The 12,750-nt window shown below is 42.5% G+C and overlaps 1 protein-coding gene across 1 annotated transcript in view; it reads left to right on the top strand.

The window, feature by feature from the left end:
* fbxo41 (F-box protein 41) overlaps positions 1 to 12,750 on the top strand; it is a 302,145-nt gene that overhangs the window by 3,566 nt on the left and 285,829 nt on the right. Inside the window, exon 2 of the mRNA XM_041192053.1 lies at positions 9,050 to 9,996. Within this exon, the coding sequence (XP_041047987.1) occupies positions 9,281 to 9,996 (716 nt within the window). The 5' untranslated portion in view covers positions 9,050 to 9,280. The remainder of the gene's footprint in view (positions 1 to 9,049; positions 9,997 to 12,750) is intronic.

The following is a 12,750-nucleotide window of genomic DNA, read 5'->3' as shown; positions in this document are numbered from 1 at the left end:
GATTACAGTAATTCATTAAATACCGTATTACAGTAAATCATTAAATACCGAATTACAGCAAATACCGAATTACAGTGAATCATTAAATACCGAATTACAGTAAATCATTAAATACCAAATTACAGTAAATACCGAATTACAGTGAATCATTAAACACTGAATTACTCTAAACACCGAATTACAGTAAATCATTTAGAACCGAATTACAGTAAATCGTTAAACACCGAATTACAGTAAATACCGAATTACAGTTAATTATTAAACACTGAATTACAGTTATTCATTAAACAACGAATTACAGTAAACACCAAATTACATTAAACACTGAATAACAGTAAATCATTAAACACTGAATTACAGTAAACACCGAATAACAGTAAATCATTAAACACTGAATTACAGTAAACACCGAATAACAGTAAATCATTAAACACCGAATTACAGTAAACACCGAATTACAGTAAATCATTAAACACTGAATTACAGTAAACACCGAATAACAGTAAATCATTAAACACCGAATTACAGTAAACACCGAATTACAGTAAATCATTAAACACTGAATTACAGTAAACACCGAATAACAGTAAATCATTAAACACCGAATTACAGTAAATACTGAATTACAGTAAAACATTAAACACCGAATTACAGTAAAGACCGAATTACATAAATCATTAAACACTAAATAACAGCACCGAATTACAGTAAAGACCGAATTACAGTAAATCATTAAATACAGACTTACAGTAAATACCGAATTACAGTGAAGACTGAATTACAGTCAATCATTAAACACTGAATTACAGTAAAGACCGAATTACAGTAAATCATTAAACACCGAATTACAGTAAACACTGAATTACGGTAAATCATTAAATACCGAATTACGGCAAATACCGAATTACAGTAAATCATTAAACACCGAATTACAGTAAACACTGAATTACAGTAAATCATTAAATACCGAATTACAGTAAATCATCAAACACTGAATTACAGTAAATACCGAATTACAGTAAATCATTAAACACCGAATTAAAGTAAATACTGAATTACATTAAATCATTAAACACCAAATTAGAGTAAATCATTAAACACCGAATTACAGTAAACACCGAATTACAGTAAATCATTAAAGACTGAATTATAGTAAATACCGAATTAGAGTAAATCATTAAATACCGAATTACAGTAAACACAGAATTACAGTAAATCATTAAATACTGAATTATAGTAAATACCGAATTACAGTAAATCATTAATTACCGAATTACAGTAAACACCGAATTACAGTAAACACCGAATCACAGTAAATCATTAAATACCGAATTACAGTGAATACCGAATTACAGTAAACCATCAAACATTGAATTACAGTAAATACTGAATTACAGTAAATCATTAAACACCAAATTAGAGTAAATCATTAAACACCGAATTACAGTAAACACAGAATTACAGTAAATCATTAAATACTGAATTATAGTAAATACCGAATTAGAGTAAATCATTAAATACCGAATTACAGTAAACACAGAATTACAGTAAATCATTAAATACTGAATTATAGTAAATATCGAATTACAGTAAATCATTAAATACCGAATTACAGTAACCACCGAATTACAGTAAATCATTAAATACCGAATTACAGTAAACACCGAATTAAAGTAAATCATTAAACACCAAATTACAGTAATCATTAAATACCGAATTAAAGTAAACACTGAATTATGGTAAATCATTAAACACCAAATTACAGTAAACACTGAATTAACAGTAAATACTGAATTATGGTAATCCAGTCATTTAATGCCGACTGGAATCGATTACTGAGCTCTGGTTGGTGAGGTATTCCAATCATTAAACACTGACCTAATTGAGGACTGGCTACCAGTTGGTGAGTCAATCCAGTGATTAAATAGCGACTTGAATCGATTACTCTAGTTGGTGGTTATCCAATCATTAAAGAATTCGAGTTCTGGGCTTTGGTAGGTGAGGTGATCTGCTGGTTAAATCTGAATAGTGGATAGTGTAGAAGATAGCCACAATCTCCAAAACGATATAGATGGGTTAGTGGAGTGGGCGGTAAAGTGGCAGATGGATTTTAACATAGAGAAGTGTGAAGTCATACATTTAGGGAGGTCAAACAGTGAAAGGGATTACACAATAAATGGGAATATACTAAGAGGCGTAGCTGAAGTGAGAGATCTTGGCGTACAAGTACACAGGTCTCTGAAGGCGGCAGTTCAAGTAGACAAGGTTGTAAAGAAGGCATATGGAATGCTCTCTTTCATTGGCAGAGGTATAGAATATAAAAGTAAGGATATAATGTTGGAATTGTATGAAACACTGGTGAGGCCACAACTGGAGTATTGTGTGTAGTTCTGGCCACCACATTACAGGAAGGACGTAATAGCTCTGGAGAGAGTGCAGAGGAGGTTTACAAGAATGTTGCCGGGTTTAGAAAAGTGTAGCTACGATGAGAGGTTGGATAGGTTGGGGTTATTTTCCTTAGAACAAAGAAGGCTGAGAGGTGACTTGATTGAGGTGTACAAAATTATGAGGGGAATAGATAGAGTGGACAGGATAAAATTGTTTCCCTTGGTGGAGAATTCTAGAACCAGGGGACATAGATTCAAGATAAGTGATAGAAAGTGTAGGGGGGACATGAGGAAGAACTTTTTTACACAGAGGGTAGTGGGTGCCTGGAATTCGCTGCCCAAGTTGGTGGTAGAGGCAGAAACTTTAAACTCTTTAAAAAAGTACCTGGATCTGCACCTAAAGTGCTGTAAGCTGCAGGGCTATGGGCCGGATTCAGGAAGGTGGGATTAGAAAGGGTACCTGGGTATCCTCGGGCTGGCATGGACAAGATGGGCCGAATGGCCTCCTTCAGTGCTGTAACTTTTCTATGGTTCTTTGGTTCTAAATACTGACTGGAATCGATTACTGGGCCCTGGTAGGTGAGGTAATCCCGTGATTAAATACTGATGAAAACCTATTACTGGGCTCCAGTTCGTGAGGTAATCCAGTCATTAAACACCGACTAGAATCGATTACTGTGCTACGGCTGATGAGGTAATCCAGCCATTAAATACTGACTAGAATCAATTTCTGGGCTCTGGTTGGTGAGGTGTAATCCAGTCTTTAAATACCAACTAGAATCGATTACTGGACCATAGTTGGTGAGGTTACCCAGCCATTAACTACCAACTGAGCTCTGATAGGTGAGATAATCCGGCGATTAAATACCGACTAGAATCGATCACTGGGGTCTAGGTGGTGAGATAATCCAGTCATTAAATACCCGACTGGAATCAATTACTGGGCTCCGGTCGGTGAGGTAATCCAGTGATTAGATATGGACTAGAATTGATTACCGGGCTCCAGTTAGTGAGATAATCCAGTGATTAAATATCGACTGGAATCGATCACTGGGCTCTAGGTGGTGAGATAATCCAGACATTAAATACTGACTAGAATCTATTAATGGGCTCCAGTTGGTGAGGTAATCCAGAGATGAAATACCAACTGGAATCGGTTACTGGGCAATGGTTGGTGAGGTAATCCAGTCATTAAATACTGAATGGAATTAATTACTGGGCTCCGGTCGATGAGGTAATCCAATGATTAGATACGGACTAGAATTGATTACTGGGCTGCAGTTGGTGAGATAATCCAGTGATTAAATACGGACTAGAATTGATTACTGTGCTCTGGTTGGTTAAGTGATCCAGTTGTTAAATACTGACTCGAATAAATTACTAGGCTTCAACTGAGCCATTAAAAACCAATTGGAATCGATAACAGGGCACCTGTTGGTGAGGTAATCCGGTGACTAAATACAAACTCGAATCGATTACTAGGCTATTATAATTGAGGTAGTCCAATGATTAAATACCGACTAGAATCTATTACTGGACTCCAGTTTGTGAGGTAACCCAGTGATTAAATAACGACTAGAATCTAATATAAAAACAAAAAAACTGCGGAAGCTGGAAATCCAAAACAAAAACAGAATTACCTGGAAAAACTCAGCAGGTCTGGCAGCATCGGGAGAGAAGAAAAGAGTTGACGTTTTGAGTCCTCATGACCCTTCAACAGAACTAGGTAAATCCAAGGAAGGGGTGAAATATAAGCTGGTTTAAGGTGTGGGGGGCGGGGGTGGGTGGGGGGGCGTTTGTTGGGGGACAGAATTGGAGGGGGGTGGTGTGGTTGTAGGGACAAACAAGCAGTGATAGAAGCAGATCATCAAAAGATGTCACAGACAACAGAACAAATGAACACATAGGTGTTGAAGTTGGTGATATTATCTAAACGAATGTGCTAATTAAGAATGGATGGTAAGGCACTCAAGGTATAGCTCTAGTGGGGGTGGGGGGAGCATAAAAGATTTTAAAATATTTAAAAATAATGGAAATAGGTGGAAAAAGAAAAATCTATATAATTTATTGGAAAAAAAAAGGAAGGGGGAAGAAACAGAAAGGGGGTGGGGATGGGGGAGGGAGCTCAAGACCTAAAGTTGTTGAATTCAATATTCAGTCCGGAAGGCTGTAAAGTGCCTAGTCGGAAGATGAGGTGTTGTTCCTCCAGTTTGCGTTGGGCTTTAGATAATATCACCAACTTCAACACCTCTTTGTTCTTTTGTTCTGTTGTCTGTGACATCTGCTTCTATCACTGCTTGTTTGTCCCTACAACCAGACCCCCCCCTCCACTTCTCTCCCCCCACCCAAACCGCCCCCCCCCGCCACCAACACACCTTAAACCAGCTTATATTTCACCCCTTCCTTGGATTCACCTAGTTCTGTTGAAGGGTCATGAGGACTCGAAAAGTCAACTCTTTTCTTCTCCGCTGATGCTGCCAGACCTGCTGAGTTTTTCCAGGTAATTCTGTTTTTGACTAGAATCTAATATTGGGCTCCAGTAGCTGAGGGGATGCAGTCATTAAATTCCCCGCCATCAACATCCACACCTGCAACAACCACAACCATTTTCCTTTGTGCTTGGTATGACTCCAACCAGTGCAGAGTTTTCCTCCTGTTTCCCTTTGATTCCAGTTTTGCTAGGACTCCTTGATACCACACTCGGTCAAATACTGCCTTGATGTCAAGGGCAGTCACACTCACCTCACCTCGGGAATTCAGCTCTTTTGTCCATGTTTGAACCAAGGCTGCAATGAGGTCTGTAGCTGAATGGCCCTGGTGGAACCCAAACTGGGCATCAGTGAGCAGGTTATTGCTAAGCAAGTGCCGCTTTATAGCACTGTTGATGAGCCCTTCCATTACTTTATTCACGATCGAGAGTAGGCTGATGGGGCGGTAATTGGCCAGGTTGGATTTGTCCTGCTTTTTGTGTACAGGACATCCCTGGGTAATTTTCCACACAGCCGGAGATGTCAGTGCTGTAGTCTTTCTGGAACAGCTTGGCTAGGGACGCTGCAAGTTCTAAAGCACAAGTCTTCAGTACTATTGCTGGAATATTGTCTTTGCAGTATCCAGTGCCTTTAGCTGTTTCTGGATATCACGTGGAGTGAATCAAATTGGCTGAAGACTGGCATCTGTGATGCTGGGGACCTCCAGAGGAGGCCGAGATGGATCATCCACTTGGCAATTCTGGCTGAAGATTGTTGCAAATGCTTCAGCCTTATCTTTTGCACTGATGTGCTGGGCTCCTTCATCATTGAGGATGGGGATATTTGTGGAGCCTCCTCCTCCAGTGAGTTGTTTAATTGTCCAGCCCCATTCACAACTGGATGTGGCAGGACTGCAGAGCTTAGATCTGATCTGTTGGTTGTGGGATTGCTTAGCCCTGTCTATCACTTGCTGCTTCTGCTGTTTAGCACTCAAGTAGTCCTGTGTTATAGTTTCACCAGGTTGACATCTCATTTTTAGATATGCCTTGTGCTGCCCCTGGCATGCCCTCCTGCACTCTTCATTGAACCAGGGTTGATCCCCTGGCGTGATGGTAATGGTAGAGTGGGGGATATGCTGGGCCATGAGGTTACAGATTGTGTTCGAGTACAATTCTGCTGCTGCTGATGACCCACAACGCCTCATAGATGCCCAGTCTTGAGTTGCTAGATCTGATTGAAATCTACCCCATTTAGCACAGTGGTGCTACCACACAACACGATGGAGGGTATTCTCAACGTGAAGGTGGGATTTCATCTCCACAACAACTGTGCGGTGGTCACTCCTACCGATAGTGTCACAAACACTTGCATCTGTGTCAGCCAGGTTGGTGAGGATGAGGCCAAATATGTTTTGCCCTCTTGTTGGTCCCCTCACCACCTGCCACACACCCATTCTAGCAGCTATGTCCTTTAGGACTCGGCCAGCTCAGTCAGTAGTGGAGCTACCGAGCCACTCTTGGTGATGGATATTGAAGTCCCCCACCTAGAGTACATTCTGCACCCTTGCGACCCTCAGTGCTTCCTCCAAGTGGTGTTCAACATGGAGGAGCACTGATTCATCAGCTGAGGGAGGGCGGTACATGGCAATCAGCAGGAGGTTTCCTTGCCCATGTTTGACCTGATACCATGAGACTTCATGAGGTCTGCAGTTGATGTTGAGGACTCCCAGGGAAACTCCCTAGCGACTGTATACAACTGTGCCGCTACCTCTTCTGGGTCTGTCCTGCCAGTGGGACAGGACATGCCCAGGGATGGTGATGGTGGTGTCTGGGACATTATTTGTAAGGTGCGATTCCGTGACTATAACTATGTCAGGCTGTTGCTTGACTCGTCTGTGAGACAGCTCTCCCAATTTTGGCACTAGCCCCCATTGTTCGTCAGGAGGACTTCGTAGGGGTGACAGGGGTGAGTTTGCTGTTGTCGCTCTTGGTGCCCAGATCGATGTTGGGTGGTCCATCGGTTCCATATCTTATTGACTTTTTAGCGGTTTGATCCAACTGAGTTGCTCGGTGATTTCAGAGGGCATTTAAGATTCAGTCGCATTGCTGTTGGTCTGAAGTCACATGTTGGCCAGACCAGGTGAGGTTGGCAGATTCCCTTCCCTGAAGGACTAAACAGAATAGTACTGAAGACTTGTGCCCCAGAACTATCCACACCCTTAGCTAGGCTGATCCAGTACAACTACAACACTGGCATCTACCCGGCAGTGTGGAAAATTGCCAAGGTATTTCCTGTCCAAGATATGTAACCCGGCCAATTACTGCCCCATCAACATACTCTCGATAATTATCAAAATGATGGGAAGTTTTGTTAATAGTTCTATCAAGCGGCATTTACTCAGCAATAACCTGCCACTGATACTCAGCTTGGGCTCCACAAGAGCCACATGGCTCCTGACCTTATCTCAGCCTTGGTTCAAGTATGGAAAAAAGAGCTGAACTCCAGAGGTGAGGTGAGAGTGACTGCTCTTATCATCAAGGCAGCATTTGACCGAGTGTGGCATCAAGGAGCCCTAACAAAACTGGAGTCACTGGGAATCAGGGGGAAAACTCAGCTGGTTGGAGTCATACCCAGCAGAAAGGAAGATGGGTGTGATTGTTGGAGGGCAGTCACCTCAGCTCCAGGACATGACTGTAGGAGTTCCTCAGGTTTGTGTCCTCAGCCCAACCATTTTCATCTGCTTCATCGATGACCTTCATTCCATTCTAAGGTCAGAAGTGGAGATGTTTGCTGATAATTGCGCAATGTTAAGCACCATTTGCAACTCCTCAGATACTGAAGCAGTCCATGTCCAAACGCAGCAAGATCTGGACAATATCCAGGCTTGGGCTGACAAGTGGCAAGTAACATTTGTGCCAAACTAGTGTCAGGCAATGACCATCCCCAACAAGAGAGAATCTAACCATTACCCTTTGATGTTCAATGGCATTACCATCACTGAATCCCCCACTATCAACATCCTGGGGGTTACCATTGACCAGAAACTGAACTGGACTAGCCATATAAATACCGTGGCTACAAGAGCAGGTCAGAGGCTAGGAATCCCATGATGAGTAATTCACCTTCTGACTCCTCAAAGCCTGTCCACCATCTACAAGGCACAGTCAGGAGTATGATGGAATACGCCCCACTTCCCTGGATGAGTGCAGCTCCCACAACACTCAAGAAGCTTGAGACCATCCAGGACAAAGCAGCCGCTTGATTGGCACCACATCCACAAATATTCACCTCTCCACCACCAACGCACATTGGCAGCAGTGTGTCATCTACAAGTTGCATTGTAGCAACTCATCCAGTCTCCTTCAAGAGCACCTTCCAAACATGAGACCTCTGCCACCCAGAAGGACAAGGGCAGCAGATGCATGGGAACATTTTTCCTGCAAGTTTCCGTCCAAGTTACTCATCATCTTGACTTGGAAATGTATTGCTGTTTCATCACTGCTGCTGGGTCAAAATCCTGGAACTCCCTCCCTAACAGCACTGTGGGTGTACCTAAACCACATGGACTACAGCGGTTCAAGAAGGTAGCTCAACAGGCAATTTCCTCTTACCAATGACATTAAGGGATATGGGGATAGTGCGGGAAGATGGCGTTGAGATAAAAAAAATTGGCCAAGATCCAGTTAAATGGCGGAGCTCAACTCCTGCTCCTTTGTTCCTCTGTTCCTATGTTCCTGTTTGAGATGAGCAATAAATGCTGGCCTAGCCAGTGATGCCTGCAACTCATGAACGAATGAAAAGACACATCTATAAGACATTCACCTTGCCACTACGTCAGTCACCTCTTCAAATGTTCATTCAGGTTTGTCAGACAGCTAGGCAATGTATTGAATTTTCAATGATATACTGTTCCTGCCCTTATAAGAGATTGCATCTTCTCATGGGGCAGGAGATTTGTGAATGATTACCCAGAAAGCAGACTGCTGTTTCTCCCAGGCACGTAAGTGTGATCTCGTCCAATCACTTCGCACCGAGGTCAGTGTGACCTGACCTCTGCTATTACTTCCGTGGACCTGTGTACGATGCGATCTGTAGTTAGTGCTAGTTTTGAATGTTGATTTATCTGTGGCTTCAATGTTGATTCAGGGTGGCAGGTTTGTTATTTTGATAGATGTTGTCTTTTTCTCTCATCAGGTACAGCTCCTTTTGATGCCTTTTGAGGTCAGATGTGCTGACCTGAAAGAACTGACAATTTGAATTGGAGTAAAGTTATAATGTCTGCACAATGATATCACAAAAACTGAAGTCTGCACCATCATTTTGTATTCTACCTTTGAAGATATATGAGCACAATCATTCAGTATGAGAAACAGTCCTCTCCATGCGCAGTGCAGTGGACATCAATGTTGTGGGGCATTTTGAGGAATGGCCTCTTTGGACCTACCCTACCGCTGTCCAAGGTGTGGAGAACATAAGCGTTTTAGAAGTCTGTCTTCATTGCGAGCTCATCTAGAATACAATCACACATATGAGACACTTTATGTGCTTTCTAAGTCCAACAGCATCTGTGATGCGAGTGTTCTGTCTTCAGGAGTCGACAAGTCTATTCTGATACCTGCTTCCTGTAAAGAAATCTTTGAAAGCACCTCGTTCAGAGGTAAAGAGCAGAGATATTTGTATGATTTACAGCGTGGGGAGGAATTACCACTTGGTTCCACCTGTTACTTCCCTGAGGTTGAAGTTCCGGTAAACGATATACTCATGAGAAAGGCAGTGACCTCTTCTGCTCCTCCTGCTGCTCTAGCTGCAGCAGCAGTGGATGCTGTTTATGAGGAAGGGTTAGCTCGATTAAAGATTCAAGCTCTTGAGAAACTAGATTTAAATGAACGTTTAGAGAAACTATCAGAGGAAGTGGAGCAGAAAATCACAGCCCGTGTAGACAAACTTCAGACAGAGCTTGAGAAAAAAAGCTCAGAGTTGGAGAAAGCCAAACAGGAAAGCGTGAGGTTGAGTCGAGAAAAGCAAGATCTTGAAGAAAAGGCCTCTGAGTTATCACGCCAGGTTGATGTGAGTGTAGAGATGCTGGCTACACTGAAGCAAGATTTGGTGCAGAAGGACCAGGAACTTGCCCGGAAACAGCAGTAAGTACATATGTTGTGGTCAGTAATATTATAAAGAATGTTAAATATAAATAAATAAATAGTATGGGGCTTGAGCCAAGTGGCTATGTGTGTTTGTAATAATCATCTATAAATCAGCTCCCTAACACCACATAGACTGCAGTGGTTCAAGAAGGCGGCTAATCACCTCTTTCTCAAGGGCAATTAGGAATGGGCAATAAATGCTGGCCTCGTCAGCGAAGCCCACCTCTCATAAATGGATAAAAAAAATCTTGCATATATGATGCACTTCATTTTATCGTAGAATCATGGGTAACAGCACAGAAGGAGGCCATTCAACCCACTCTGTTTGCTTTTTTTTCTTCATTAGTTCATGGGACATGGGCATTGCTGCCAAGGCCATCATTTGTTGCCCATCCCTAATTGCCCTTGAACTGAGTGGCTTGCTATTTCAGAGAGCAGATAAGAATTAACCACATTGCTGTAGGTCTGGAGTCACACATAGGCCAGACCAGGTAAGGACAGTAGATTACCTTCCCTAAAGGGCATTAGTGAACCGGAAAGGTTTTTACAATAATGGCTTCACGGTCACCATTTACTGAGACTAACATTTCAATTCTAGCTGCCATGGTGGGATTTGAACCCTTGTACCCATTAACTTGGATTATTAGTCCAGTGATATTACCACTACGCCACCATCTTCACTTGCTAACGCTTTGGAAGAGCAATCCAGTTAGTCCCAGTTACATAAAATATATAGGATATACGGCGCAGAAACAACCCATTCAGCAGGACTAGTCCATGCTGGTGCTTATGCTGCACTCAAGCCTCCTCCATCTTTTCTCATCTAATCAACCATCGTAACCATCTATTCTCTTCTCTCTCATCTATGTTTGTCTAGCTTCCCCTTAAATGCATCTGCATTATTCACTTCAAATGGATGTTCTGGTTGCCATATTATAAAAAAGAATATAGAGGCACCAGAGACCCCTTGCTGTATCTGCTAACTTTCTGTGATTCATGTACAAGAACATTCAGATCCCTCTGTATCATTTTCCCACATTATACTCCATCTGTCACTTAACCTATCCATATCCCTTTCCAGACTCTTTGTATCCCCCTCACAAAATTATTTCCTCCTTATCTTGTATCAAAGCAAATTGGGAGTAGATCCCTTCAATAAGTCATTAATATTGATTGTGAATAGCCATGTAAATCCTGTGGCTGCAAGAGCAGGTTAAAGGCTGCGAATTCTGCAGCAAGTAACTCATCTCCTGACTGCTCAAAACCTGTCCACCATCTACAAGGCACAAGTCAGAAGTGTGATGGAATATTCTCCAATTGCCTGGATGAGTGTAACTCCCACTACAATTAAGAATATTGACACCATTCAGGACAAAGCAGCCGCTTGATTGGCACCACAGCCACCACCTTCAACATTCACTCCCTCCACCACTGATTCACAGTGGCAGCAGTGTGCACAACCTACAAAATGCATTTCAGCAACTCACCAAGGCTGCTTTGACAGTACCTTCCAAACCTGCAATATCTGCCATCAAGACGGACAATGGCAGGAGATGCATGGGAACACCTGCAAGTTCCCCTCCAAGCCAGACACGTTCTTGACTTGGAAATATAACACCGTTCCTTCACAGTCGCTGGGTCAAAATCCTGGAACTCCCTCCCTAACAACACTGTGGGTGTACCTATACCACATGGACTGCAGCAGTTCAAGAAGCTGGCACACCACCATCTTCTCCAGGGCACTTAGGGATGGGCAATAAATATTGCTCTAGCCAGCGATACCCAGATCCCATGAAAGCATATAAAATATAGCTGAGGCCTAGCACAGACCCCTGTGGCACTCCACTAGTTACAGATTGCCAACCTGAAAGTCGTCCATTTATCCCAATTCTGTTTACTGTTAGTTGGCCAATCCAATATCCATGTTAATATATCGCCCTAACGCCAAGCTTTCCTGCAGTAACCTTTAATGTGGCACCTTATCAAATGCCTTTTGAAAAACCAAATTAACTACTTCTACTGGTTCCCCTTTATGTACTCTGCTTGTTACATCCTTAAAGAATTCTAATAAATTCATCAAACACAATTTCCCTTTCACATAACCAAGTTGATTCTGCCTGATTGTATAATGATTTTCTAAATAGACTCATGGACGTTTGTAGCACAGAAGGAGGCCATTTGGCCCATCGTGTCTGCGCCTGTCAACAAAGATCTGACTACACTAATCCCATTTTCCAGCGCTTGGCCCATAGCCCTGGAGGCTATGGCAACGCAAGTGAATACCTAAATACTTCTTAAATGTTACGAGAGTTTCTGACTCAACCACCCTTTCAGGCATTGGGTTCCAGACTCCCACCACCCTCTGGGTGAAAAGATTTCTGCTCAATTCCCATCTTGGCCTTCTACCTCTTAACTTAAATCTATGCCCCCTGGTTATTGACCCCTCTACTAATGGAAAAAGTGCCTTCCTATCCACCCTATTTATGCCCCTCATAATCTTATACATCTCTATCAGGTCCCCTCTCAATGGTTCAAGAAGGCAGCTCACCACCATCATCTCAAGGGCAACTAGGGATGGGCAATAAATGCTGGCCCAGCCAACGAAGCCCTCATCCCCAAGAATGAATAAAAAAAACCTCCTCTGCACCCTCTCCAGTATAACCACATCCTTCCTATAATGTGGTGACCAGAACTGCACGCAGTACTCTAGTTATGGCCTAAGCAGTGTTTTATACAGTTCCAGCATAACCC

Source organism: Carcharodon carcharias, chromosome 1, assembly GCF_017639515.1.
Source record: "Carcharodon carcharias isolate sCarCar2 chromosome 1, sCarCar2.pri, whole genome shotgun sequence".
Classification (NCBI taxonomy): Eukaryota; Metazoa; Chordata; class Chondrichthyes; order Lamniformes; family Lamnidae; genus Carcharodon; species Carcharodon carcharias.
The sequence above is the reverse complement of the archived record's forward strand: the minus strand, read 5'-3'. Positions and strand labels throughout refer to the sequence as shown.